The following is a 27,816-nucleotide window of genomic DNA, read 5'->3' on the forward strand; positions in this document are numbered from 1 at the left end:
ACCCAACATAAATTTAGTGGATTATAGCTAAAGGATTTGATCTGTTTAATTCAATGGGTCGGGTTAAAATTAACATATATAGTCTTATACATATATGTATCAACACTACCTAAATCTTTAATCTGACACTCGACATTTAGGATATGTTTGGATTTGCAATTTCAAAATGTGCGATAAAAAAATAGCGATTTTACAATGTGCGATCGAAAAACGCAATTTTAAAAACATAGTTAAGTATTTGGAAATTATAATTCGACCTTTAAAAAAACAGTTTATCCTTTAAAACTGTGATTTTTTTTTTAAAAAAAAAAAAGACACCTCCTTGTATGTGATTTGAAAACACAAATTTTTCGTTGTTTTCAAATCACAATTGTTTATAAACACACTCCTAAATAATATATTTTTTGCGATTTAGTTTAAAATCGCAGTGTTAAACGTACTCTTACAACTGTCTGGTGACAGCCCCTCTCGTGAGCTTCCGGGGGACTGTTAGAGTAAGTGACCCACTGCCTATGTCTCACTCAATATTCCAGCCATTGTGGACTCTGCAGCTATCTCAAGTAGGTTCAAACCTTTGGTCCTGATCTAATCCAGCCAACTTATCTCCTCATCCTTGTAGGCATGATAAGTTATAAGACTCGAGCTCCTATCTTCTCTACTGAAAATTGTGTAAAAGTTGTGCAATAAACATTACTCTACAACTTAATACAATGCATCAAGTATTCAAGCCAATTATTCTCTTCGATGCTTTTAGTGCAGGCCACATATTTAGAGCGGCCTTATAATTGTAGAACCTAAAGGACCTGTCACCTGAGGCCAATTTCCAACATACAGAACATTGATTCAACATACATAATGCTAATTTCATCATATTATTTATACTAAACACTCTTCACATTCTCAAATGCAACTCCTAGATCTTACTTCCTGAGCTGCCAACCTTCAAAATAAAATTATGAACTGCCTGCACTATCTTACAAAGTTGTTTGCAAACCTCACCAATTTCAAATGCTAGTTAGCAATACAATCCAGATTGATAAGGAAAATAGACAAGGCTTAGCAGAAAGGGAAAAATGTTTTATACTTTGACCCCCTCTCTCGATCCAGGGTGCAAGAAGGGCTCCCACCATCCAGATTCATACTTTGGGTAAGGTGCCACCCATTTTTCTGGCTTTTCAAATTCTAGATTGGTAGGATTAGAGGCTAATGCTTCTTCAGGACTGTCAGCTTCGAAGCTTTCCGATAAAACTCGGTCCAGTCTTAACTTCATGAACCTGCCAAACCAACAATTAGGGGCAGAGATAGTGGTGGGTCAACAAAGATATTGCCTTTATTTCATTGAAGGGTGTGTCCATTTTTAATGCACTTGTTTTATCTATAAATAAAACTGAACACAGTTATTCAATTTTATCATTGCATATATAGTTTGGAAAAATGGAGTCTCCAACTTTCATCAGCAAAACAAATGAAAAAGGTTGAGAATAACATGAAATCTATGGCTTTGTTTGATAATACTTTTTTCTTCTCCCTTTTATTTTCTCTTTTCAAAACAAAAACATTAACAAACAACACAAAAGCATTAAACACTCAAAAACTACTCTTGACCTTTGTAACACTTTATCAAACAAAAAACAAGTCTGAAAAAGCATTAACAAAATTGTCAATTGCTGTCCTGCCAAAAAGGAAAAAGAAGAAAAAAGGTATAGATATGCATGCTGGAGATTAGAACCAAGAATTTTTTATGCTGCAAGAGCATAGAACATCAAAATTATCTCGAGTCCAAGGTCTAACACAGGTAAACAAACTCAGAGCCCACTGTTTCTAGTTTGTAATAGCCCTTGGAGTTTGAAGCACCTCTATATTTGCTAAGTTTGGGTTAAACAGCATTACAGTGATACAATTCTGGAAATTTAGCATTGTCAACCATAGATGTGAGTTCAGACTTTTAGAATAGTACAATAAAAGGCAGGGAAAAGAGAACCGAAAAACATAACTAATAGTTTGCAGACGTTTGAGCAGTGGAGTTCTTACGTGATCCAGGGACCATTGGTTGAAACCAGAGCGACAGCAGGTCTTCGTAATCTCTTAGTAATGCTAGGGAATTTATCCAAGAACTTGGGTTCAATCACAAGCCAGAAGTCCTGCTCTTTGTTACGCTCTCCATAGAGACGAAGCCGCTCAGACAAGAGCTCCTGGAAATGCTCCTCTTCATCCAGCATGAATTTTGCGTTTGCAACAACAAAATAATATTTGTTGGCTTGTTGCTGTATGGAAAGATAAGCAACTGAGATTAGAATGCAAAACTAAATTAAAGGCAGCAAAATTAATCACGTGTTGAGTAAGATGGTATGGTGCTCAACAGATCTGCAGATTGAACAATAATTCGCCAAACTATACAAGAATATCAAAAGATTGGAATTTTTTGAAGGGCAAATACATGAAAGTTGCCCATCAAGCATTGCAATCTTGGGTCATGAAAAGTTAGCGTTTATCCCTTTTTCTTTTCTTTTCTTTTCTTTTCTTTTCCTGAGGTTGCCATCTTCGTTTGATGACAAAGGTTGCAAACTTGCATTATAAGCGAGACAGGCAATGGAAGCGGCATTAGTGCCCAAAAGAGCATGTGTTAATTGCAGTTGATGAGGGGGGAGAAATTATTGTTGGATCGAGCATTGCGGACACCACAGGTATATGTATGAAAAAGCTAGAAACTAGCCAGTTGGTAGCAGAGCTGACAAAAAGCTAATAGAGGTACCAATATATTAACACGCGAACTAGGCCATTAGCCATACATGTAAGAGGCAGGATGGGTAGAAGAAGAAACCTTGTCCGCGGAATTGGAGGAACTGAGGTGGTCGGAATCAAAGGCGGCGACAGCTGTCTTAACAGAGGAAGACGAGGAGGAGGAGGAGAAAAATCCCCTGCATTTATTGCAATTACCAAAAGAGCTCCTGCTTCTACAGCCTTTGCCAATAGCAATAGCAGCAGCACCACCACCACCACCACCACCACCACCATATTGGGTTTGTGTCCGAGTGGACACCTGAATTATCATGGAAGACCAAGATCCCAGAGTGGGAGTCGCCAAACCAAACATATTTCTCGTCTTCTCCTTTACAGTTTCCGACGCTCAAGTAAAATTACCTACCAAAGGCCAACAAAGACGACCAATCGGCAGAGACATAGGATAACACAGAATCTATCTTATCCAGTTATCTACGTTTTTTATTTTTTATTTTTTAATAGGCAAGTGAATAAAAATTACAACTAAAAACAATAAATTAAGTCTGGATAATCCAACAATAAGCATAAGATAAAACATAAATTATGAGATAATGCGTTTAATGAATTGTGTGACCCTATCGATTCTTAGTACAAATGCCAATAACCGAGGCTGCCAGTAAAGGTGGCTAAACAAGATGTGGATAGGGTCCTGACAAACCCTACCAAAACACCTGTCGGATAACAACGGTAGGAAGCACTGAAAAGATACGAAAAATAAAAAATAACATAATAACAAAAAGCCTATAAATACAAAAATAGCAAAACAAAATCATCACAGCATCAGAATTGATGAATTGAGGCCACAAGCATGGTTGAATGTCACTAGTGTCAACGCGTGAAGTCCTCGCGCCAGCACTTGAAGACCTCTCTCCAGCAAAGGACATCGAGGGCTATCGCAAACAACTAACAGCAAAATTGGGGGAAGGCTAGGAGGAAGAACGTAGCCACCATACATCGGTGAGTGAGATTAACTCAATAATGCGTGCAAGCCAAGCTCCGGTGCGTGAATGTCTGGAGAAGTCACGACTAGTGTCGACAGAGGCAAAAGATGACGGGAAACATGATGGAGAGGCGCATGTTATGTTGAATCTGGCTAAGAAATGTATATATAGTTTTGAAAAATCCGACTAAAGATCCTATATAGATTCAACATAAGACATGGTGGATGAGGTAAATGGCTGATGAAAGCTAGGTTGATGATAATAAAAACATACAAGGGGCCAAAAAAAAAGGCGGATAAGTTAAAAAAAACTCTAGTAGGATAGGAGCCTCAAAAAATGTGTCAGCAAACAGAATTTGACTATAGTGAACGATTTGTAAATTAGACCAACTACAAAAACCTCTGAATTAACTTTGATACCACAATGAGCTATTTGTAAATTAGGCCAATTACAGGGATTGTTATTGCATTTTTCATTTTCTTTAACCTTTTAGTTTTATATAGTCGTCATTTTATTAGCGTTGGCGTGACACACTAATAGAATCCATAAAGTGTTTTTTACATAATTTGATAGGAGGGAGTGATTTGTATTTTTTGCATACCACAATAACTTATGAGTTTATTTTGATATCATAGAGAGTTAATTGTAAATCAGGTAAACCACATGAACTAATTTTGCATTTTTTTTTACTAAGAGTGACACTTGTTATCATTTGATTTGTGCTGACATAAACATTAACGGAATATGTCGAGTGTCTTGACTATAGTGACTAAATTGTTATTATGGTCTACTATGATGACGTCTAAATTATTTTTATACTGCAATGAACGATTTGTGATTTAGGCTAATTATAATGGCTGATTTTGCATTTATCCGAAAACTATATATATATATATATATATATATTATATTTGTACTAATTCACATTTTTTTGTTTGCTTAAAAAATTGAATTTTTATTAATTTTTTATTTTATTTTAATTTGAAGAGAATAAGAATATTATTGAAAAAAGTAACATTTTTGTCGCACATCATTAGATTGATGGGCCAGTTTAGTATACTTTGAAACTTATAGGACTATTTTAATATGGGAAAATTGCACCGTTGGTCCCTGTGGTATTCCATAATTATTTTTTACTCCCTGTGGTTTAAAAAATTACTGGGAGATCCTTGTGGTAGACAATAATTACAAATCGATCCCTGACGTCAAATTCTGTTAAATTTTTTAACAGATTCTGTCAAATGCCACGTCAGCGACACGTGTCGCCATCTTATGACGACACGTGTCCATCTTAATAAAAAAAATATAAATTTATTAAAAAATAAATAAAAATACTTATAAAAAAAAAATCAAAAAAAAAAAAAAAAAAACTGAACGGTTGGCCACCCATTTGGGGGTGGCCTGGCCGCCCCCAGCCACCCCCAAGCCACAGGGGGTGGCCTTCGGGGCCCCCTGGAAGATCCGGGGGTGGCCGCGCGCCACCCCCAGACAACTCCGGGGTGGCGCGCGGCCACCCCCAGTTGCCTGGGGTGGCCATCGGGCCACCCCCTGTGGCTTGGGGGTGGCCGCGCGCCACCCCCGGCCACTGGGGGTGGCCGCGCGCCACCCCTTGCGGCCTCTGGGGGTGGCGCGCGGCCACCCCCAGTGGCTGGGGGCGGCCAGGCCACCCCCAAATGGGTGGCCAACCGTTCACTTTTTTTTTTTTTGATTTTTGATTTTTTTTTTTTTTTAAAAAAAAGTATTTTTATTTATTTTTTAATAATTTTTTTTTTATTAAGATGGACACGTGTCGCCATAAGATGATGACACGTGTCGCTGACGTGGCATTTGACGGAATCTGTTAAAAAATTTAACAGAATTTGACGCCAGGGATCGATTTGTAATTATTGTCTACCACAAGGATCTCCCAGTAATTTTTTAAACCACAGGGAGTAAAAAATAATTATGGAATACCACAGGGACCAACGGTGCAATTTTCCCTTTTAATATTGGCGGTTAGTTGATTATGCTTCTTTCTTTCTTTCTTTCTTTCTTTCTCTCTCTCTTTATTTATTTATTTTAATTTTTTTTTCCTAAAAAGAAAGAAAGAAGGGGAGAAAAGGTAATTCCTCTAAATACCCAGGCATAATATGGTAAAACACATGCTGCTGCCGCTGTTGCCCTCTCTTGCTTCCAGACCCGGCTGGTTCATTACACGCATATCAAAAGGGCTCCGACCAGTATCCTCATCATCCATCACCACCACCACCACCACCACCAAGGCAAGTAGAATAATCAACGAAGCAATCGGCTTTATTCCTTTAATGTTTTGCTGTTTCGTCAACGTCCAATTCAATTTATATAGCATTAATCTGCGAAATGGACTCAGATGTCTTCGGAGCACTACACGTTCGGCCCTTACAAGATACGCCACGATGAAGTATTCTACTCAACCCAGCTTTCGTTTGCTATGGTTAATCTACGTCCTGTCGTCCCTGGTATATGCCTTCCCACCTCTTCTTTGATTTTTATGTAGAAAAAAGAATGTCCATTTCCTCTCTATTCTCTAAATCTTCTTTGAAAGGTTTGAGAAAACTGTTTTGTGATGCCAACCAACTAGTACAAGACACAGGAAAAGATAATTGGTTGTTTCGACTGAGCCATGAACTCCCAAATACAGAGAAATGTACTATACTTAATAATATTCAACATACCACTTCATTGATAGTTCTTCCTTTTATATAGGAGAACAATAAGACGTCGATTACAATAGAAGAATAGAAATACAAATAGAAGTCTAACTAAATCCTTATCACCAAGTCTAACTAATATCCTTATCAACAACTATGACTAACTGGCTTGCTAATAAGACTATAACTCTTACTAGGATTCTAACTCTTTAAGAGATATTAGAATGGACTTGACTTAGAACACTTCCTTATTGGACTCCAAGACTCCATGGGTCATGAACGTATCATTCTTCCCCCCTTAACTTTTCCTTGGCCTCAAGGAAATTTCTTGCGGATACCCATCATCCTATACCACATCTCCATCTTCGTCTTCTCTTAAGTGAGCTTCAATCATAAACAACCGTTTACACTGATGTCTTGGTCCATATTTGTCATTACATTTGAAGCACAAGCCTTTCTCTAGTCTTTCCTTTAATTCTGTTGGTGTCAATCTCTTGATGGGGAGTATTGATTGGCCTACTAGTTACAGGTTGTCCAGTGGTTTGACCTCCGATGGGTTACTCTTCCAAATGGCGCATACTAGTTGCAGGTTGTCCAATGGTTTGACCTCTGATGGGTTACTCTTCCAAATGGCGCATACTAGTTGCAGGTTGTCCAGTGGTTTGACCTCCGATGGGTTACTCTTCCTAATGGCCCTATTCCGGGCTTCATATAGTCGAGCTAGACTACTAGCAGACTTTAGAGTGAGAGGTTTTCCCGCCATAACATCAGATTTGATCACCTCCTCCAAGCCACTGATAAAATAACTAACCTATTGATTTTGGGGTAAATTCCCAATATTGGAGAGTAAGGACTCAAAACGGGCTTGATATTCTCTCACACTTCCATCTTGCTACAGCCTGGTTAGTTCCCCAAAGGGATCATAAAATTGGTTGGGCTTGAGGCGGGTAAACAACTCTTCCATGAATTCTGCCCACCTAACCTCTCGAGTCTCGCCCTTCACGTAGCAGGATTTGGAACCACATATGAGCTTATCCTTCTAGGTGAAAAGAGGCTAGAGTTGTCTTCTCATCTTCAGGGGTCCCCTGAAATCTGAAAAACTGTTCCGCTTGATAGATCCAAATAGTTGGGTCTTCTTCACCATTAAATTGTGGGAAATCGAATTTGACATGTGGGTGTTTGATTAGCTGCTGCCTTTCCCCATTCGTTGAGTTCTCTCCTTCTGTCTCTTGGTCTTTTCCTTGTGAATTTTCTCCCATGTAATGTGGTGCCCTCTGTTGGTTACACATAAGTTCGTAGATTTATGTCATTCGATCTGTCGTGGCCTGTTGGGTGTCTGTTCCATCTGGCCCATACGTTCTTCCATCACCTCTTGTTGCCTTCCTGCTGTGACTGAAAGTGTTGCTGGACGAGATTCTAGTGAGAAATCTCGGTGTGCCCAAGTTTTGTTCTTGGACTTGCCTATGGTGCTTGTATGATTTTTTTTGGTTTCTCTAATTTCTTTTGAGGGAAACCGGGCCTCTATGGTTAACAAATTTCTTGTTAATAAGAGGAAACCTGGCTCTGATACCAATTGATGCGAACCAACTAGTACAAAACACATGAAAAGATAATTGGTTATTTCGAGTGAGACATGAACTCCCAAATACAGAGAACTGTACTATACTTAATAATATTCAACATACCACTTCATTGATAGTTCTTCCTTTAATATAGGAGAACAATAAGACATCGATTACAATAGGAGAATATAAATACAAATAGAAGTCTAACTAATCTCTTTATCACCAACTACGTCTAACTAATCTCCTTATCAATGACTATGACTAACTGGCTTACTAATAAGACTATAACTCTTACTGGGATTCTAACTCTTTAAGAGATATTAGAATGGACTTGACTTAGAACACTTGGAACACTTGTTCCTTATTATGCCATGTTTGGCAAACCACTCTATATTTTTTTTGAAAAAGTCAACTTCAAAACTCTCTCTCATGAGTAGTGCGTGAGGATAGGGGTGGCGCGTGAAGAGTGTAATGTAGGTCTATTATCCGAATTCTGATGGGTTATGTGGGATTTTTCTACGTAGAAGCTAAATCTTGTGAGCTTCGATTTAAGTTTTGTGTAGGGGATGTCATAAGATTAGTAGAGAGGAGTAAAGGTCTCTTCAGGGCAGCGTTCTCGAATAAGTTGAGTGTAGGATGGTTTAGGAGATCGATGGAGGAATTGAGGCAGGGTGGAGAGATGCGAGAGTTTTGCAGAACCTTCCAGGTGGGTTCTATAGTGCATATTTTGCAAGGACGAGGTAATACTCATGGAAGATTTTTGGAGTTGTCAGAATATGGCAATGGTGGTTGTCGGACATTTGTGATTCTACTGGAGATGGGAAGCTACAAACTGCCTTGACGATGGTGATGAAGCCGGCGAACCATTTAGGCCGAACATTTGTGGCAATGCTGATAGGGCAGGGTCATGATCTGGAAAAAGGAGAGTCGAGCTGGGCAATTTAGGAATATCTAGAGAGCAAACATTGTCAATTTTGGCAAGAGCAAAAAAGGAGACGTTATTGGTGAAAAGAGATCGCCTGGTTAATGTTGGTGTGAAAATCACGCCAAATGGTTTTGTGGAAGGAAAATTACAGCTGGAAAATTTAAAGCAGATGCTGATATCAATTAGAGATGAAGTTGCGAGGTGGCTGGGTCTAATCGATTTTTTGCCTATTGAGGGATGAGGCTATGTTTACTGCAGGCCCAAGACAAGGTCCAGCAAACAATGAAGTGGCTTTGTTGGGAGAGGGAGTGAATAAGGGATTGGGTCATCTGAAGGAGTAGGCCTTAGGCTTGCAGAAGGCTAAAGGAAAAGAAATCATTGAAGCCCACCACTAAACAATGGGAGTCCAGCGATAACAGTCTACAGTCGTTGGATTCAGTTAAAGCAGCCGGTCCAGTCTAGAGTGAGGGGCGGGGTGCCGGGCTAGACAGCAGAGCATATCTAGAGGGTGGAGATGACGACGACGGAGGCTGATACAGATCCAGAGACCACCGATATAGGCTCTGGATCACTGGGTGTTATTGCTATGCGACAGGAGATGCCATTGGGCAAGAGCGGGTTTGAGCCGGAGGGAACAGATGGTGTCTCTGTGGGCATGAGGAAGACCAGTGAGGAGCTTGCATTGCCTGGGTTTCAGGAGTCTATATGCGCAGGCATGGAGTGGCGGAAACAGAGAATATGGAGAAACAGTTTCCCAGTGGAGGTGAGGCCGGATTTGATGGTGAGTATTAGTTGGTTTTTGATTTGAGTGTTGGTGTAGGTGATGACAGGGATGAGGGTGATCAGGGGAGTGAGAGTCCGAGGGAGGCAGATGTCGGGGTGGGATTATTTGGTTTGGGAGAGATGGATTCACTGTATGTACGCAAGGGGTTAGAAGGGTATAAAAATACTGGTATTGTTTTGAAATTTGTGGAGTTTGATCAAGATTCAAGGGGTTATGTGGATTGTGAAGATGATTTACAGGGTGTGGTTGAGGGGTATGATTCTTTAGCAGTGGTGATATGTACATAAGACACTAATGGGGGAAGCGAGATGCTGGATATCCATTCATTGGCAGTTTTGGGGGAGCAATTAGGGGATAACTCTGTGTCTACAGAGTGGGTGGTAGAGAGGGTTAAAGGCCTTTCAGCCTTTGTCATGTTGTAGGTCTGTCTTGTGTGGGTTTTGAAGATAAATTGCTGGCTTTGTTCAGTGATATTGAATCACATCATTATTCCAATGGAGTGGGGCATGATACTAATTTGAGTGCAAAATTTGGGAATCAAGGACAACGTGAAGTGAAGAGATTGGAATGTTCGGTAAATTACACTGGGAAATGAGGTCAGTCGTCTAGGTTGGCTAGAAAGGGGAGGGATGGTAAATATTAATTATGAAGCCCAAGATAATTTCTTGGAATGTGCGAGGCATGAATGAGCTCGAGAAAAAAACGAAGATTAGGAGGTTGTTGAGAGAATGGAAGGCTGATATTGTGTGCTTGCAAGAGACTAAAGTGGAGGTAATTATTAGGGAGGAGGTTCGTAATGTTTGGGAGTGTATTCATGTGGATTGGGTGTATTTGGGTTCGAGAGGGGCATTAGGAGGTATCTTGTTAATGTGAGACAGGAGAGTGGTCGAGAAGATTGAGGAGTGTGTGGGGAGGTATGTGGTAGCATGTGCGTTCCAAAGTGTGACGACGAATTTTGATTGGGCGTTTGAGAGTGTTTATGGGCCTAATGATGATGGTGAAAGAAGAAGGCTTTGGGATGAGTTGGCTGGTTTGATGAATATATAGGAGATGCCTTGGTGTATGCGAGGGGGGGATTTTAACATAGCTCGGTCTCCATGCGAAAGAGGGGGGGGGGGGGGGGGGGGAAGCAAGGTCATCACAGGCAATGGTGGAGTTTTCTGATTTTATTTTTGAACATGGTCTTATAGATATTCCAATGATCGGGGAGAGATCCACGTTGTCCAATTGTCGTGCTTGGTCCAGTCAACCCAGAATTTGGAAGGAAGACCTGGTTGTGATAGCAATGTTAACGCCATTACCATTATATATCTGTGTTTCCTCTCAGCAACCCCTTTTTACTGAGAGGTATGTGGACAAGTTAATTTGTGAAAAATGCCATTTTGACTCATATAGGCTTTAAAATGATTGGGGACATACTCACCCCATTATCAGTCTGAAGTTGCTTAATCATATTGGGAAATTCTTTTTTATTTTTTAATTTTTTTGATAAGTAATTGTAATTCAATTCAATAAAAGCGCAGATGGGCGCAACCCTTATACACAGGAACTATACAAGAAAGCTCTTAAATGGGACGAGAAGAGAATAAATTTAAGAAGTCTACATAAGTAAAATCATTCAAGCAATACTGGAAAATTGTTTCTCCTATAGTAATTTAACTTTCACAAGACATTGAAAAACTTTAAACTTGCGAATGAGAGGACACAACAAAGCAAATTGACTATAATTGTCAATAAGATGTAGAGACGACTATGGAGGGAGCGGAATGCTCGTCTATTTGAAGATGTAGAGACGACTATGGTGGAGCTACGGAAGGGGTGGCTAACTACTTTATATTCTTGGATAGCGCTACATCATAGTTTGAGTGTCTTTACTTTTGTAGAGTTTCTAAATGTATTTCCTGTCCGACCCTTTTAGGAGCTCTCTTGTATACTTCCCGTGTATAAGGGTTGCGCCCCTTTGCGCTTTTTAATATAATTGACATTACTTATCAAAAAAAAAAAAAAAAATTGTCAATAAAGATTACATAGAAACGACAACCACTTAGAGAGGGTATAAGAGATGTCCTATAACACTCCGGTCCCATATTTGGAAGATGAGTAGCCCACATAAAGTATGTGTGGTTTATAAGATATACTTATTGTTAGAGATAATATGTTGGTTGTCCCACATTGCCTAAGTGAGGAGAAGCTTTGGCCATTGGCTTATATAAAAGCTTCATCCTCTTGTCCCACATTGCTAAGATAGAATACTCATTTCTATTCTAGTCTCTATAAATAAGGGAGCACTCATTGTATTCAACTCATTCAATAAAAGCATAATGTAGCCCTTTGGGCTTTATCTTGTGGATGTAGGTCATAGACCGAACAACGTAAATCTCTTGTCTCTTTTATTTTATTATTCCGCATTTTATTTCTTTTAGATTTAGATTTCTTTCATGGTATCAGAGCTAATAGGCTAACGCCAATTATTAGATTCTGGGTTAAGTCTTTTTCTTCCTTTATATTTTTTTTTTTTTTTGTAATTTATTTACTTTTCTTTAGTTCTTTTATTTTTATTTTTCTTTTGTTTTGGTTCAGATTGTTTTACAATCATGAAACCCTCATTTTCTTTTATTTTTCTGTAATTTCTTTTATTTATTTCTTTTTTGGATTTTTTTAGTACTGTATTGCCCATGTCTCTTTGAGTCATGGCTTCTTACTCTCTCTTTCTTATGGTTCACCATATCATTCATCGATCAATGCCCTCTATTTCTTTTATTTTCATTCTCTGTTTTTCTTCTGTTCTTTCTTTTGTTTTGTCAAATAGTGGTGTGCATGAGTTGGAGATAAACTTTCCTCCAACCCATGCTACTAATGTCTTTTATGTTGCTGTTCAATCAGAGGAACCCAACAACAACAAAAAAAAAAAATTCTGTCCGTTTAGCCACGCACCACCACAGTCCTCCAACCACATCGAAAGTCCCTCCATCAGACAGATCTTCCTCCGTTCGTCCCAAATATGCCCTCAAGTGTTCCCTTCCGCTCAGAACAAAAAATCTCTGAAAATCAATCTGGTTCTGTAATATGGCCAACGCCATTTCACTCAGTTTTTCTCTAGATGCAAGTCACTGCAGCAACCGTCTCGACTATCTTCTCCTCTGCGTCATGTCTGTTGTCTGCTTTTCAGTCTTCACGTCTCCTTCTCTTCTTTACACGTAATCCCTCTTTCTCAGCCTCTCTTCTTTTCAATCTCCATTTAAAAAAAAATCAAAAAAAATCAAAAAAACCCAGCTCTTCCTCAAAGTCTCTTCTTTTCTCAGTCTCTCGTCTCTGCGTATCGGCTTTCAACAGCCAACAAGCCCTTTCTCTTTGTTCTCGGCCCCCCATCTGAGACTCTCTCCCTCTCTGTCTAATTTCATTTTTTTTTATTCTCTGTTCTGATTCTCTCTCTCTCTTGCTGTCCTCTTATATTTTCTCTCATTAAAAAATTACAGAAGCCAGTCTCTTGTCTTTTCTTCTCTCTCTTCTGTGTCTTCACTCTTTTCCTTGTTTTTCTAAGCTGCCAGATCTCTTCTCTTTCTCTTTCTCGGTTACAGTAAAAAAAAAAAAAAAAAAAAAAAGAGGAAGGCCATTCCCTCTTGTTTTCTAATACTTATTTCTTCTTTCCTCCTTTGTTACCTTCTTTCTTCATTATCTCATCTGCAGCCATTACCGTCCTCTTTTTTTTCTTGGTCTCATTTCTGCCACCTTTCCATGCCTTCCAGCCCTCAATGCCAGTCTCCCTCTCCAAAATTTTTCAGTTCTCCCTCCCTCCCGTGCCCAACACGTCTTCCTCTCCTTTATTTTCCTGTCGGCAGCTCAGTGCCCCTCTTCTTTTCTATCTTTTCTTCATTCTTTTGATCTCCTCTTTTTCTTTGTTTTATTTTTGGTCAGTATCTCCTCAAAGTCAGAAGCACAAAAAATGCTTGAAGTCTTCCTCTCTTTCTCACTCACTCTTATTTCGTCTAATCTCTTTCTTTGTTTTGCCTTGTCTCCCTTGATTCACGCTCCATGTTTCCTGCATCTTCTCCTCTCTTCCAGTATTTGAGCAACAGCTACTATACAGCCGGATCTCCTTGTGACAAGTCTATGATAGAAGTCTCCTTGTGACAGCTACTATACAGCCGGATCTCCGGAACCCAGCCCGAGGTTCCACCTGAATTGCACCACACCGAATCACAGCCGTGAGGGCTCACAGGTTTAAGGTGCTCCTGCATGCACCAGATCTTCACCCATCCAGTGGATTTCAAAAAAAAAAAAAAAAAAAAATCAAAATCAAAAGAGGCCAAATTGCTCATATTATTCTTACCCATAGTTGACTCATTCTCTTTTGGCTCATAGTTGGCCCCATCTCTCTTTTCTTTTGGCATTTGAGGTACTCTTTAAAACCCATGCCTTATTTAGCCCATTGTTGGCTCACTTCTTTTTGGCCCATAGTTGGCCCCATCTTTCTTCTCCTTTCACTCTGTTGGCCCTTTGTTGGCCCATTATTTGTATTTGGCCTTTGCGGTATTGTTTCAAACCGAGGCCTATTTCAGCCCATAGTTGGCCTATTATTTGTAATTTGGCATTTGTGGTATTGTTTTAAACCTATGTCATTTCAGCCCTTAGTTGGCTTCCATGTAAGGTCATAGTTGGCCCGTTCCGGCCCAAAAGTTGCTGCTGTTCAAGAGCTGCCGATGCTTCCAAATCTGACGTCATCAAGAAGCAAACTCAAGATTTCACAAGTTTCCACCTTGAGTTTGAGGGGGAATGTTAGAGATAATATGTTGGTTGTCCCACATTGCCTAAGTGAGGAGAAGCTTTGGCCATTGGCTTATATAAAAGCTTCATCCTCTTGTCCCACATTGCTAAGATAGAATACTCATTTCTATTCTAGTCTCTATAAATAAGGGAGCACTCATTGTATTCAACTCATTCAATAAAAGCATAATGTAGCCCTTTGGGCTTTATCTTGTGGATGTAGGTCATAGACCGAACAACGTAAATCTCTTGTCTCTTTTATTTTATTATTCCGCATTTTATTTCTTTTAGATTTAGATTTCTTTCACTTATGAGTGCTAAGTTCCACATCGCTTATTTACTAGGTGAAATTGGGTTTTATAAGTGATTCTAGGGAAGCTTCAAATTAACTAGTCATTTTGGGGTGATAGCGCAGATGTGTCTTTAGTTTTTCCCTGGGTCGTTACATATCTGTCCACACATACGAGTGAATTAATTCTAATGGCGAAGTGGAGATCCTGGTTGAATTGGAAAATGGTAATTGCTTAGACTTTCCCAACTGACAAGACATGCATACATGACTTTTATTGATAGAGCCAACACGAGATAATTGTTGTAGGCTCATTGGAGTTGGAAAATAAAATCTGAAGGACGACCAAGGCGAAGATGCCAAATGGAACTGGTAGTCTTGACCCCAACCAAAGAAGCCAAATGTTTTTTTAAAGTATAATGAAGATGGAAAGGATACAAGACATTTTCACTTGGTCCCTGTAGGAGCACGCTCCCGTTTGATTGTCCTTCGTAGTAAAGTCATTGCTGGTTAGTTCAAAGAAACAATCATTATCAATGCAGAATTTTTGTTAATGGAAATAAGATTTGCTGAAGCATCTGGACAATGGAGAATATTTTTAAGAAGAAATATGTTTTTTTTTTAGAATATAGAATAGAGGACCCAGTGTTTTGAATGGACAGACCTGAACCACTACCTACTCTAATGGTGTCATCACTTGCAAACAGCTTCGGGGCTGTGATATTCTCAGCATTAGAGGTGATGTGAGCATTGGCACCGCTATCGGCAAACTGTCATCGAGAAACTTCCCTTCATGGCCACAGTGTTGAAATGCTCAATCATAATAAACAATACAAGAAAATAAATGGATTCTCCTGCTGGAGAGAAAGGAAAAAAAAGGCAAAAAGGGGGGGAAATAGGGAAGAGGAGATTAAGGATAGTCACTCCACTCCAATCGTGTCATCACTTGCAAACAGCTTCGGTGCTGTGATATTCTCAGCATTAGAGGTGATGTGAGCATTGGTACCACTATTGGCAAACTGTCGTCGAGAAATTTCCCTTCATGGCCACAGTGTTGAAATGCTCAATCATAATAAACAATACAAGAAAATAAATGGATTCTCCTGCTGGAGAGAAAGGAAAAAAAGGCAAAAAGGGGGGGAAATAGGGAAGAGGAGATTAAGGATGGTTACTCCACTCCATAGATAGTGAACACTGATTCTTGTTTCATGACGGTCCTAGCTATTATGTCCCAACTCATGCATCTGCCGGTAAAGCAATGGAACAATCATTCACTAGCAGTATGATCCCTACTTTAACTGCTTCCTCTCCCAGACTGATTCTTGATTCTCAAATTCTGCATTTATTTGAGCCACCATAGCAGCAAGTTGTGTAGGTGGATGATGTCCTTGATAGGAGTAATCCATCCTATGATAACAATCAAGAGTTTTGTGATTATTTTTCCCACAAATTTGACATGGGGAACAAGCTCCTCAAGGAGTTCCATTTGAGCTGTTGGATGACTGCTTGAAGGAAGTAGTTGGTGAGGGGTTCTATTTCGGTGCTGTAGGTGTACTACGAGTGTTGCCTTTAAAATTCTGGTTGAAGCAAGGCTTTCTGGCAGGACTAGGTGAAAAATTTGAAGGTGCAGGTCAGTTGGTATAAACGGCGAAGGAACCAGCTTCTGGTAGAGCAATTTGATGTTGCTGACTTTCAAGAAGAATTTCATCACTGAGCAATTCAGCTTGAAAATCAGCAAACATCATTTCTTGGTTTCTAACAGCAAAAGAAAATGCTATTACAAACGAGTTATAGCCTATAGGATGGACTAAGACTGCTGATCACGAAGGAGATGAGATCATCCTCTTCAACAGGTCGTCCAACTGCTGAAAGCTGTTCTGCCCAAAGTTTGCCTGATTGAGATACTTGGTGCATGTTTTGCTGCCTTGTTGCAAACTTTGCAATTGTCCCTTCGGGTGAGAGACTCATGAGCGAGACTAAGAGGCATACCGTGTGGACAGTGTAGTCCATGCCTGTCTAGAAGTTTAAAGCCTATACATGGATGAAACCAGTGAGGGCAAAAGGGAGCAAATAATCCAACTTAATAAATGTTGGTATTTCTTCTGCCAAACCACAGGCAGAATTGAAGTTCCTGGTAGAGGAATTTTTGTCAGTTTGGTACTTGGGAGGACATGGTTCAGAACCATCTACAATCCCCAACAACTCATGACTTCACAGAATTAGGCAAGGTAATTTTTGCCATCAAGTTTGATGGACACAAGCTGAGCAAAATTTGGTAAGATAGATTGAATACAGGTAGCTTCAATGGTGGACGTGACAGTTTGTGAGGAAGAAGGAGTAGTTGACACTGCCATGGTAGAGAATAGGAAAGTGTTGGCTTTTAGGAAGGCTCTGATACCATGAAAGTTTTGAGAAAACTGTTTTGGTTGATATCGAAAACAGAGCTGTGGCTATTGTATTTATATTCAACTGATACAAATTTTTTGTTACAATTGTGATATACAACACTCAAAGATGAACCTGATAGTCATACACAGGCTGTACATACTGATAAGTAAAAGAAATTCAAATGACTAACTACATTCTGAAGTAACAAATGGATAAACAATTCAAATGCAGCATTCTCGTATCTGATCTAAGTCCCAGAGCAGATAGAGGTTGAGTTATCTGCAATTCTCTGTTTTTGAACTTCAGTAGATGCTTTGTCTCTGCATGAGATGGCTTTTGTAACTCCCTCTTGCTGTCCACTTTAGATGACACTTTAACACTCTTTCCCTTTTTATCCGCTTCGATCGATTAACTCGTCCCAATTAGAGTGGAAAAAGAGATAAAGAGTCGATGTGCTTGTTTGTTTGTGTTAGTACTCTGGCTTCCAAAGCACGTCTTCCTTAAGGGTCTAAACCTTTTTTTTTTTTTTTGATAAGTAATAAACTGACTTTATTAAAAGTGTCAGGCGCCCCTTAGTACATCGGCAGTACACAAGAGAAAACGCAAAGCTGGAAATCGAAAAAAAACAGCCCAAAAAAAGAAAGAAAGAAGCCCACCAAACAAACCCACGAGAACCTAAACCTACAAGAACACAGAACCCCAACCCAACCTTCAAGGAACACACAAGAAACCCACCCTAAAACACAACACCCGTAGCCCACAAACAACCCACAAACTACAGAACCTGAGCCTTTCCTCTTCTACTCCTAGAAGGCACACTCGCACCGTCGTAGTTTATGGAGCTCTTCAGATTCTGCAGTTCTCTCCTTCCTTTGATCTTATACCGCTTCCCCATACTACCCCGATGAAAATCTTCCTCAATGGCATCCAACAAAGCTAGGGCCGAATCTTCATCCTCAGCACCATCCGACTCCCACTCCAAATGTAAGCCGGGAGGAATAACGCCCAATGGGTGAGGAAAGTCTCCTTCCTCTCCCTGATCCCACAAAACAATCTCCCCAGATGGGCTAAACCCTACCGGCCACTCCTGAGATTGGATCAATCCATTTGAGTTGGGAGTCTCACCCTTGTCAATGGTCATCGATTTGCAGCCGCTCAAGGGGGAGGGAACTCTCGGGAGAAGGAACCCGCGCCGTAGCCCCACTCCCCCACTTGGCATCGGCAGGTTCTGACTTCTGAGCCACAGACCCGTCCATAGCCTGAGAAGAAGTACCCAAACACTTCGTCATCGGCGAACTCAAAGCTGTCACTGCCTCATCAATCAGGGACATATCCAACTTACTCGCTTTTGCCTTCAATTTTCGTTGATACCTCATGACTGATTTTGTTTCGGACGGGTAAATGGGAGCCCCATTGCCCGCCATCACCGGAAGAGACAAACGAAACCTCTCTCCCAACGCATCCGCCCCCAAAGAGGGAAACTCAAATCCTTTAGAGTCCGAATCCAGCCCCCCAAGCAGACACAGGGTTGAGTCACAAACAGACACTTCCGCTTGCAGGTTGGGCTTTGCCGCACACACTGAGGCAAAAGGATCTTCAACCACCGCCGTGCACAAGCTAGGACTTGCGCTGGAGAACTCGCCAGTATCCGACAGCCCTCCACCCATGCCAGTCGTCGTCTTCACCTCCGACCTAGACCCATCTTGCCGGGCCAAACCAGGTTGAGCGGAGAAAGCCGGATTCTCCACCGGAGAAGAACCCCCCATCCACAACGAGCCTGACTTGAACACCGGAAGAGTAGAAGTCAACCTGTCCAAGGCTTCCGGCGCCGAAGAGCCCAAACCCGACATTCCAGAGTCTAACCTCGCTTCGTCGAGACCACAAACCTAATCCGGGAAAAACCTCTTAGCCTTCTTGGGATTGGGCTTAAAGCCCAACTTCCTAGAACCATCCCTGCAGTGTGGCCTTCTAAGCACAGCCGAAGAGATCCTGCATCGGCCCAGTTTCAGCCCAACAGAAGAAATCATGCTCCAGCCCACGTTAGACCCACTCACCCAATCCAGCCAAACTCCAACCTGTTCGAGGATCTTTATGCAGACTAAGACGTCGCAGTCCCTTGTACTACACTCTCTCTGCCTTTTTGAACATTGGAGCCATCGCCACAGTGGTCTTTACCCACCGGATTCAAAAGGCTTTTCTCCCAGGCGGAACAGTCCACCGCCTGCCGGACAATCTCGCAAGACCGCTCCTTTATCAGGAACTGCTCCTCCTTGCACCAGGCCACCTCCTCCTGCGAGACCAGATTCCGGCCACCAAAAGCAGGGATGGTTGGCGTCGAGCGAACCGCCTCCGCGAAAGACAGTGGTCCCGCTGCCTTTCCCAAACAAACCCCCACCTTCTTCCCCCTTAACTTCTCATCCGGTGAGGAAACACCGAACCCGCACCGTACCGAAGAACCAAAAAATTCTAAAGCCTTATGCAGCTCACTAATAAACTTGAGCCAACCCCATCCACCCCGCCCCTCAGGAATACGAAGAAACCCTCTCTGAACGCCCACCCCATAGACCGTTGCCTCCACAAACCGGCCATTAGTGTTACCTCCAATACGAACTATCGTCACCTTCGCCCCCTCCCTGAACGATTTGACAAAATCAGACAGACCATGACCACCCATCAGCACCTCCATAGTCGAAACCAGCCATTCGATGCACTGGTTGCTAAGGAGTACCGCACCGGAATAAAATTTCCGCTTTTCTTCCACCCTTAGCACTGACGCCCCTTCAATAACCGAGAAGACAAACGCTTTTACCTCCACCAAAAATCGTCTATCCATCCCTCAAAGCCCTAGCGTGACGCGCCTCCACGCGCCACCACTAGGGAAAGAGCAGTGAAAATAATCTTCTTAAGCTCTTCTCAAACTTTTCTTTCTGCCACTATTCCAAAAAACTGGGTTTTTCTTAAGTCCATTTTTGGATGTTTGTTTTTTGGCAAGCACTTTTTCTCTTAATTCTTTTACTTTCTGATAAGTAGTGCCGAATACCATTCAGTTGCCACCTCTAAACCTAAATACTACTACCTTGGAAATTACTATGAGATAAAGAAGTTGGAAACACCCACTAAACTCCAAGCAAAACACAACACAAGGCCGTTACTTTGAGTCAAGCGAATGGATATATCAATAAGAGGTGCGTCATACAGTGATGTGTGAGATCATTCCTCCACAGTGCAGTCAATCTTCAGTAAGATTCTTATCTGATTTCATCTGATACACCCAACCCTAGTGTGTTTTTTCTTCTTAATATCTCTTTTGTCCCTCCTTGTCAATTTGATTGTTATTAATGAACGATGCTTTATTTGCTTATAACTTGTCCAAGTGGTTTTTGCCCCATTTTATCCATTGCTTATTTTGAAAATATATAATGCTCTTCTCTCCTGATATCTTATTGATATAACATGGATTACTTTTGGTTAATTGCTTTTTGCACTGTTCTTATGTTTCCTTGTTCAAATACTCACTGTCTTCCCATTGTGATTTGTTTCTCTTTTCCTTTGCAGGTCATATCCTTTCTTTCGCAACATTAGAATTTTATGTTGGGATTGATTCAAGCATTGTTAAATGTTCATGAATGGATTTAGATTAGGTAAATTACTTGTAGTGCATTTATTTTGTTTGGAAAATAAGGCACATCCATGCTGGATTTGAAGCAATTTGTTATCATGTGCCATTCCGCAATAAATGCATTTAAGGATGGGATATGCAAACCATTGTTCTCCTGCACAATGGTTTCAGCAAATTGATTGATAGGAACTTCTTTGTAAGTTTGCATATGAAAATTTATATACATAAGGAGTTGTCTTCAGAATTTTTTCTGAAACATTTAATGTGACTGCCATTGCATGCACACCGATCAATATGAACAACAGGATTTTAGAAGAAAACACCGCCCCGCCACTCTTTATCTTGATATTTTCAGGTCTAGAATTTTTCCATTCTCTAGCATGTGCACTCAGCTGCTCAAAATAGAAGTTGATCGTCTTCCATATATGAGCAAGCACAAGTACTAGTAGTGGAGCATATAGTTCAATGTACATCTGTTGCTATAGGATATTGACCAGAATCCTTGGGCACTCCCTACCTGTACACTGCATATGATTTATCACAGGCACACGTGGGAACTAGAGATTTCATTTTGGGGGGGGGACCGGACTGCATTAACTTTTTTTTTTTTTTTTTTTGGGGGGGGGGGGGGGGGGGGTGGGGGGCATTATTAATAAAGTAAAAAAAATCCCTAATATATATTTTTTAACAAATTTCTTTGGAGGGGGTCGGGGTGGGCGGCTGGATCCGTCCATGCATTTACGTGCATCTGCATCCTTACAGTGCTGGTAGAACAGCATCACCAACTATTATGCATGTTGACCTTGTACATGCTCATGCTGATATGCCTCCAGAATTAAGGTCAAGATTCTTGTATGTCAATATATTTGGAATTTTAATCTACTTTCTTGTGGATTTATAATCTTATTGCAGTCCAATATTCAAAGGTTGACTTAACATTATGTACATGTGCTTGTCTGCCCAAGGCGTGAAGTTAAGCGCTTTGTCGATCTCACTGCTGATGAGATTAGTGATTTGTGGCTCACAGCACAGAAAGTTGGTAGTCAGCTTGAGCACTACCACAAAGCATCGTCTCTCACATTTACTATCCAAGTAAGACAATTGCTAGTAGAATTGGTGCACGTATTTGTATTTGAATATCAGCTATTCTTTCTCTTTCCTCTCTTTTGTTGGTGTTGGATTTTTGCGACACAATGTGTCAGTTTAACAGTACATTCTTTTTTTTGATAAGTAATTTCAAATTCATCAATAAAGCGCAGAGGGACGCAACCCTAATACACGGGAAGTATACAAGAGCGCCCCTAAAAGGGAGGAACATGTAATAAATTTAGAAAGTCTACAAAAGTAAAAACACCTAGATGGCAAAGACTGGACGCTAACCAAAGAAATAGCGTGTTAAGCACACGCTTCCTTAACACTACCATTACAGTCTGTACATCTTCAAAAAGCCTCGCATTCTGCTCCCGCCAAATGCTCCACAAAACACAGTGAGGAACTAACCGCCAAGCTTTTTTAGCTAGGCCATGCCCAAAAGATGCACCCCAAGTAGTCAACAAATCTAACACCGATTGTGGCATGACCCACTCAACTCCAAATAAAGAAAACATAAAGCTCCAAAGCTCACGGGCGGTGTCGCAGTGAAGTAACAGATGATCAATAGCCTCCCCCTTCTTTTTACACATACAACACCACTCAATAACCACAATATTCCTCTTTCGCAGATTGTCATTGGTCAGTATTTTTTCTAAAGTTGCAGACCATACAAAGAATGCCACCCTTGTCGGAGCCTTAGCACACCATATATTCTTCCACGGAAATGAAGGGCCTTAACAGTACATTCTGCCCACCATTATCAAAAATTATGAAACTTGTATCCTTGTGCTCACCATTATGTTTTCCTCCAAGCCTAAATAGAATCATTTGACCTCTAGATTTTTTTTTTGGGGAAAATTCACTGAAGCCCCTCCAAACTTTATAAGTGATGCTCCACCCCCTCAAACTACCACTCTGTTATCGTCAACACCCTCCGTCAACAATTTCTATCAAATTGGATGGATAACGTGAATTATTTTGACTTAAACTTCCCAAAATGCCCTTAAACATTATTAAAAAAAAAAAATAACGGAAAAAATATGAAGGGTGGCCGAACCACCCTTTCCATTTTCGGAGTAGTTCGGGTTGTGGGAGTAGTCGGCCACCCCCTTTCCATTTTCGAGGGTGGCCGAACCACCCCCATAGCACCACCCCTTGTTTCGTTTTCTAGGGTGACCCTGCAATTTTTGTTTTTCAGTTGTTTTATTTTTCTAAAAGTTTTTAGGGGCAATTTCAGCAAAGCAAATTCAGCAAAAGGGGTATTTTGGGGAGTTTTTGTTGAAAAAAGTCAAGTGCAGGTCACGTGACTCAATTTATGTCCAATTTGATGGAAAATGTTGACGGAGGGTGTTAATCGTAACGGAATTGGTTGGAGTTTTGTGCTGGTGGGAGATTCCATGGTGCATAAGGGGAGATTTTAATGCCATTCATTATCCGAGTGAGAGATAAGAAGATACCCGTTTATCCCCAGCTATGAGGGAGTTTCCAGATTTCATATTTGAACAGGAGCTCATGGACAGGCCTCTTGCGGACAGCAAATTCACTTGGTCTAATAATCATGATGATCAGTGTTGGTAAAGAATTGATAGATTTATACTTTATCCTGATTGGGAAGAACATTTTCTGGATGTAGTTCAGAGGAGACTTCCTCGACTCTTGTTTGATCATTTTACGTTGATGCTGAATTGTGGGGTTTCGAGTAGGAGAACTAGGTATTTCAAGTTTGAAAATATGTGGCTAAAGTTTGAGGGCTTCGTGGATCAAGTAAAAGTATGGTGAAAGTCTTATCAGTTTCAAGGTTCCCCTAGTTTTGTTTTGTTTTGGCAAGTAAGTTGAAAGCTTTAAAAGCTCATTTGAAGAAATGGAATGACGATATCTTTGGCAATGTAGGGAAGTGGAAGAAGGATTTAATGGATGGTATTCGAGTGCTTGATGTCACTGCAAAAGGGAGAATATTAATTGAAGAGGAATAGGTGAAAATGGAGGACCTTGATAGGGAGTTGGAGAGATTGCTTCTTTATGAAGAAGTGGGTTTGAGGAAGAAATGTAGGGCTCTCTGGTTGAGAGAGGGAGATAAAAATACAGTTTTTTCGTTGGTTGTCGAATTCAAATAGAAGAAATAACACTGTGGATTCATTAATTGTGAATGGCTCTTTATCTTTAGATCTTACAGAAATAAGGGAGCACATTGTGCAATTTTATACGCATCTATATTCAGAACAATATAGTTGTAGGCCAAAGCTAGATGGTCTTTCTTTCCATTTCATTGGTGATGAGGAGGGCTCTTGGTTGGAAAGAGAGTTTGAGGAGAGTGAGGTTTTTGAGGTGGTCAAAACACTAAATGGTGATAAGGCTTTGGGTTCTGATGGGTTTTCTTCGGAATTTTTTCTAGATTTGTTGGGAGGTCCTTAGATTAGGGGTTCCTGGCTTGTTATGCAAATTGGATCTGGAGAAAGCATATGATTGTGTGAATTGGGAGTTCTTGTTGTATTTGTTGAAGAGAAGTGGTTTTGGAGAGAAATGGTGGGCGTGGATTGCATATTGTTTATTTATGGTGCGATTTTATTTTCCGTTATAATAAATGGAGCTCCCTCTGGTTTCTTAGTAGTTTTCGTGGGTTAAGATAGGGGGAATCCGTTATCTTCTTTTCCTTTTGTAGTTGTTATGGAGGCTCCAAGTATGATGATATCAGCTACAGTGAACATGGGTCTTTTATCTCTTTTTCGGTGGGGTCAAGAGATAATGCAACATTGGTTGTCTCATCTTTTGTTTGCAGATGCCACGTTGATCTTTTGCAAAGCTAATTGTGAACATCTTTGTAATTTGCAATGTCTATTTTCATGCTTCTAAGCGGTATCGGGGTTGAAGATTAATTTATCAAAATCAAAGATAATTCTAGTTGGTAAGGTGGAAGATGTAGAAAGTTTGGCAAGTATTATGGGGTGTAGGGTGGCTTTGTTACCGATAAAATACTTGGTTCTTCCTTTGGGTGCACCATATAAGGGTGCGTTTGGGATTGCGATTTCGTAGACAATAAGTGCGATTTTAAACCAAATCGCAGAACATAGATCGTTTGGGAATTGCGTTTTTAAAAATTGCGATTTGAAAACGCAGAAAATCTGCTTTTTCAAATCGCAAATAAGATGATTTTTTTTGAAAACGCAGAATTTTAAAAGGTAAATTCGCGATTTTAAAGGCTAAACTGTGATTTTGTCAAACGTTTAACTGCGTTTTTAAAAATCACTTTTTTCAAATCGCACATTTTAAAATCGTTATTTTAAATCGCACTTTTTGAAATCGCAAACCCAAACGGACCCCAAGTCTATTTCAATATGGAGCGGCATTGTAGAAAAAATGGAAAGACGGTTGTTTGGTTGGAAGAAGCTCCATTTGTTGAATGGTGGTAGGTTGACCTTGATCAAAAGTACTTTGTCCAATTTGCCCACATACTATTTGTCGTTGTTTCCTATTCCTATTGGTGTGGCTAATAGGCTTGAGAAACTTCAACGAGACTTTCTATGAGGAGGTATTAGCGAGGACTTTAAGTTCCATTTAGTTAATTGGTCAAAGATATGTTCTTCGAAGCTAATTGGTGGATTGGGTGTAAGAAACTTAATTCAGTTTAATCAAGCATTGCTAGGTAAGTGGTTATGGCGTTATGCAACAGAGAGGTAGGCTTTGTGGACATTGGTCGTGGAAACAAGATATGATAGAATGAGCGGAGGTTGGTGTTCTAAGTAGATAGAGGGACCTTTTGGAGTTGGAGTGTGGAAACACATTAGGAGGGGCTTGAGAGTTTTTTCAAGTTTGGTTAGATATGAAGTAGGAGATGGAACTAAGATTAGGTTCTGGCATGACCTATGGTGTGGGGATCAGACATTGAAAGAATCTTTTCAGGAGTTGTTTAGTATTGTTTGTTGTGTAAGTAGGCATGCGTTGCGGTTAATATGCAGGTTTCTGATGGTAATCTTCAGTAAAACTAATATTTTATTAAATCTGTACAGGATTGAGAGGTCAATTTGGTGATTGCATTTTATGATTTGTTGTCTTCTTGTAGATTGAGACAAGGTGGTGAGGATCATATTTGGTGGGTAGAAGGGAAAGTTTGAAGTAAAGTCGTTTTATCAGGTATTATCTAGTTCGGTGGGTTCACCTTTTCCTTGGAAGAGAATTTGGAGAGCCTATGTTCCATTGAGAGTGAGTTTCTTTGTGTGGAGGGCAGCTCTTGAAAAGATTCGACTTTGAGTAATCTTAGGAAAAGAAAAGTAATAGTGGTGGAATGGTGTTGCATGTGTAAAAGGAGCGGAGAATCTATATATCTTCTTTTCCATTGTGAAGTGGCAAGAGAATTATGGAATACGATTTGAGTTATGCCTTAGATTGTTGGTAAGGCCAATCAGGAAGTCTGTCAGTTTAGCTGTTGGAGGATGTTCCCTTTGTGCTTAATGTGGAACATATGGAGAGAGCAGAATGTAAGATGTTTTGAAGATCGTGAGACGGCGGTGGAAGAGCTCAAGAACATCTTGGTCAAAACGTTTTATATTTGGACAGAGGCGTAAAATTTCTCTAAATTTTTTAATTTTTCTGAATTTGTGGATTTTCTTCTTCTTTTTTTTTTTCCACAATTAGTAGGAGTTATCTTTTGTATATATCCTATGTACTAGGATTGCGCTCCTCTCAACTTATTAATGGAATGCATTACTTTATGTAAAAAAAAAAAAAACCGTAACAAAATGGTAGTGGGAGGGGGTCGAGTATCACTTTTTAAAGTTTGTAGGTTTAAGTACTACAGGGGTGTAAGTTTGGGGGCTACCTGTATTTTCTCCCTCTTTTTTTTTTTTTCCTCATTCCACTGGAAATCCTGGACTAGAAGCATTGGTTGACCATGTGATTACTTGACTTCTTATAAGCATATACTAGATCTTGTTTACCACTCGAGAATGTACATAATGCTCAAACCATCTTGGTGCTGTTGATTGCTTCTCCAAAATCTGTCTCTAGCTAGGGTACAACTTCGTATGATGGCATGGCCTTAGATGTTCAAACCTTTTTCAGTTTCCAATTGTTCAGTAATTTATGTTACAATCTGTATCTATGACAGCAGATATCCCCTGCTTTATATTGTGTTTGATGGGGACAGCATAAAACTTTGTTTAAACTAAGTGCTTCATGTTTGATGTTTCCCTACCTGCAATCACCGCTACTGACGTAATGATGTATTATTTGTCTTTTGAAATTAAGTGCACGATCTTTGTTTAAACTTAGGATGGGCCCCAGGCTGGACAGACAGTACCCCATGTTCACATACATATCCTGCCGCGGAAAGGCGGTGACTTCGAGAGGAATGATGAGATATATGATGCTGTAAGATGGAAACTTGCTTCAGTGCTTACTCTTGATTCGAATGCTTTAAACTTGACTTGAATGCTTACCTTTCGCTGCTTATTATCCATGGTTTAGATAGATGAAAAGGAGAAAGACTTGAAGCAAAAGCTTGACTTAGATAAGGAAAGAAGGGACAGAAGCCCTGAGGAGATGTCACAAGAGGCAGATGAATTAAGAAAGCTCTTGTAAATATTTCAGTCTCGACTCGCAGTGCAATGTGTGTTTGAATTTTTCCAGGTTATCTCCAATCTGGTTTGACAACTAATTGTAATGTTTGCCAGATAAACTTTGATGTTTACTATTACTTATCCAAAAACAAAAAAAATTATGCATCAGTATTGTGGCAACTTCCATTGGACCTTATTTGAATTTTAAGACCAAAGCTTTTACAGCATATACATTTTTAATTTTCTATCTGATTTTTTTATGATGGATGAAGATTGGGATGCCTTTGCATATAAAGCCCCGTTTGTTTCGGCGTAAAATGGTTTCCGTTGTAAAATAGTTTTGGGGAAGTCATTTTTCAGAAAAATATTTTTCGTCGAAATCATTTTTTGGTGTTTGGCGCGTAAGGAAAATTACAAATATTTTTTTATATTTTAATTTAATTATAT

The 27,816-nt window shown here is 40.1% G+C and overlaps 2 protein-coding genes across 3 annotated transcripts; one reads left to right on the forward strand and one right to left on the reverse strand.

Moving 5' to 3' along the window:
- Window positions 1–853: 853 nt before the first annotated feature.
- LOC133876995 (uncharacterized) lies at window positions 854–3,173 on the reverse strand. Its single transcript, XM_062315226.1, has 3 exons — window positions 2,822–3,173; window positions 2,032–2,264; window positions 854–1,274 (listed from the first exon to the last, which is right to left on the reverse strand). Exons 1-3 carry the CDS (start codon window positions 3,092–3,094, stop codon window positions 1,079–1,081), a joined length of 702 nt encoding a protein of 233 aa, XP_062171210.1. The 5' UTR covers window positions 3,095–3,173; the 3' UTR covers window positions 854–1,078.
- Window positions 3,174–5,810: 2,637 nt separating this feature from the next.
- LOC133877394 (bifunctional bis(5'-adenosyl)-triphosphatase/adenylylsulfatase FHIT) lies at window positions 5,811–27,616 on the forward strand. Of its 2 annotated transcripts, none has more exons than XM_062315675.1 (5): window positions 5,811–5,983; window positions 6,091–6,201; window positions 21,671–21,817; window positions 27,083–27,181; window positions 27,282–27,616. In XM_062315675.1, the coding sequence occupies exons 1-5, from the start codon at window positions 5,852–5,854 to the stop codon at window positions 27,300–27,302; spliced, it is 510 nt and encodes a 169-aa protein (XP_062171659.1). In that variant the 5' UTR covers window positions 5,811–5,851; the 3' UTR covers window positions 27,303–27,616. The 2 variants fall into 2 exon arrangements, with proteins under 2 accessions (XP_062171659.1, XP_062171658.1); XM_062315674.1 differs by having other exon boundaries at window positions 5,816–5,983; window positions 27,278–27,616.
- Window positions 27,617–27,816: the final 200 nt, after the last annotated feature.

Source organism: Alnus glutinosa, chromosome 9 (genome assembly GCF_958979055.1).
Source record: "Alnus glutinosa chromosome 9, dhAlnGlut1.1, whole genome shotgun sequence".
Taxonomy (NCBI): domain Eukaryota; kingdom Viridiplantae; phylum Streptophyta; class Magnoliopsida; order Fagales; family Betulaceae; genus Alnus; species Alnus glutinosa.

Bases quoted from the DNA above. Each gene is read 5' to 3' on its own strand.
- LOC133876995 (XM_062315226.1), bottom strand. From the start codon at position 3,094: ATGTTTGGTTTGGCGACTCCCACTCTGGGATCTTGGTCTTCCATGATA. The intron at 2,265-2,821 runs GTTTCTTCTTCT...CTTTCCATACAG, and splicing joins CCTCCAATTCCGCGGACAAG to CAACAAGCCAACAAATATTA. The intron at 1,275-2,031 runs GTAAGAACTCCA...TTGGTTTGGCAG, and splicing joins ACCAATGGTCCCTGGATCAC to GTTCATGAAGTTAAGACTGG.
- LOC133877394 (XM_062315674.1), top strand. From the start codon at position 5,852: ATGGTAAAACACATGCTGCTGCCGCTGTTGCCCTCTCTTGCTTCCAGA. The intron at 6,202-21,670 runs ATATGCCTTCCC...TAACATTATGTA, and splicing joins TACGTCCTGTCGTCCCTGGT to CATGTGCTTGTCTGCCCAAG. The intron at 21,818-27,082 runs GTAAGACAATTG...GTTTAAACTTAG, and splicing joins CTCTCACATTTACTATCCAA to GATGGGCCCCAGGCTGGACA.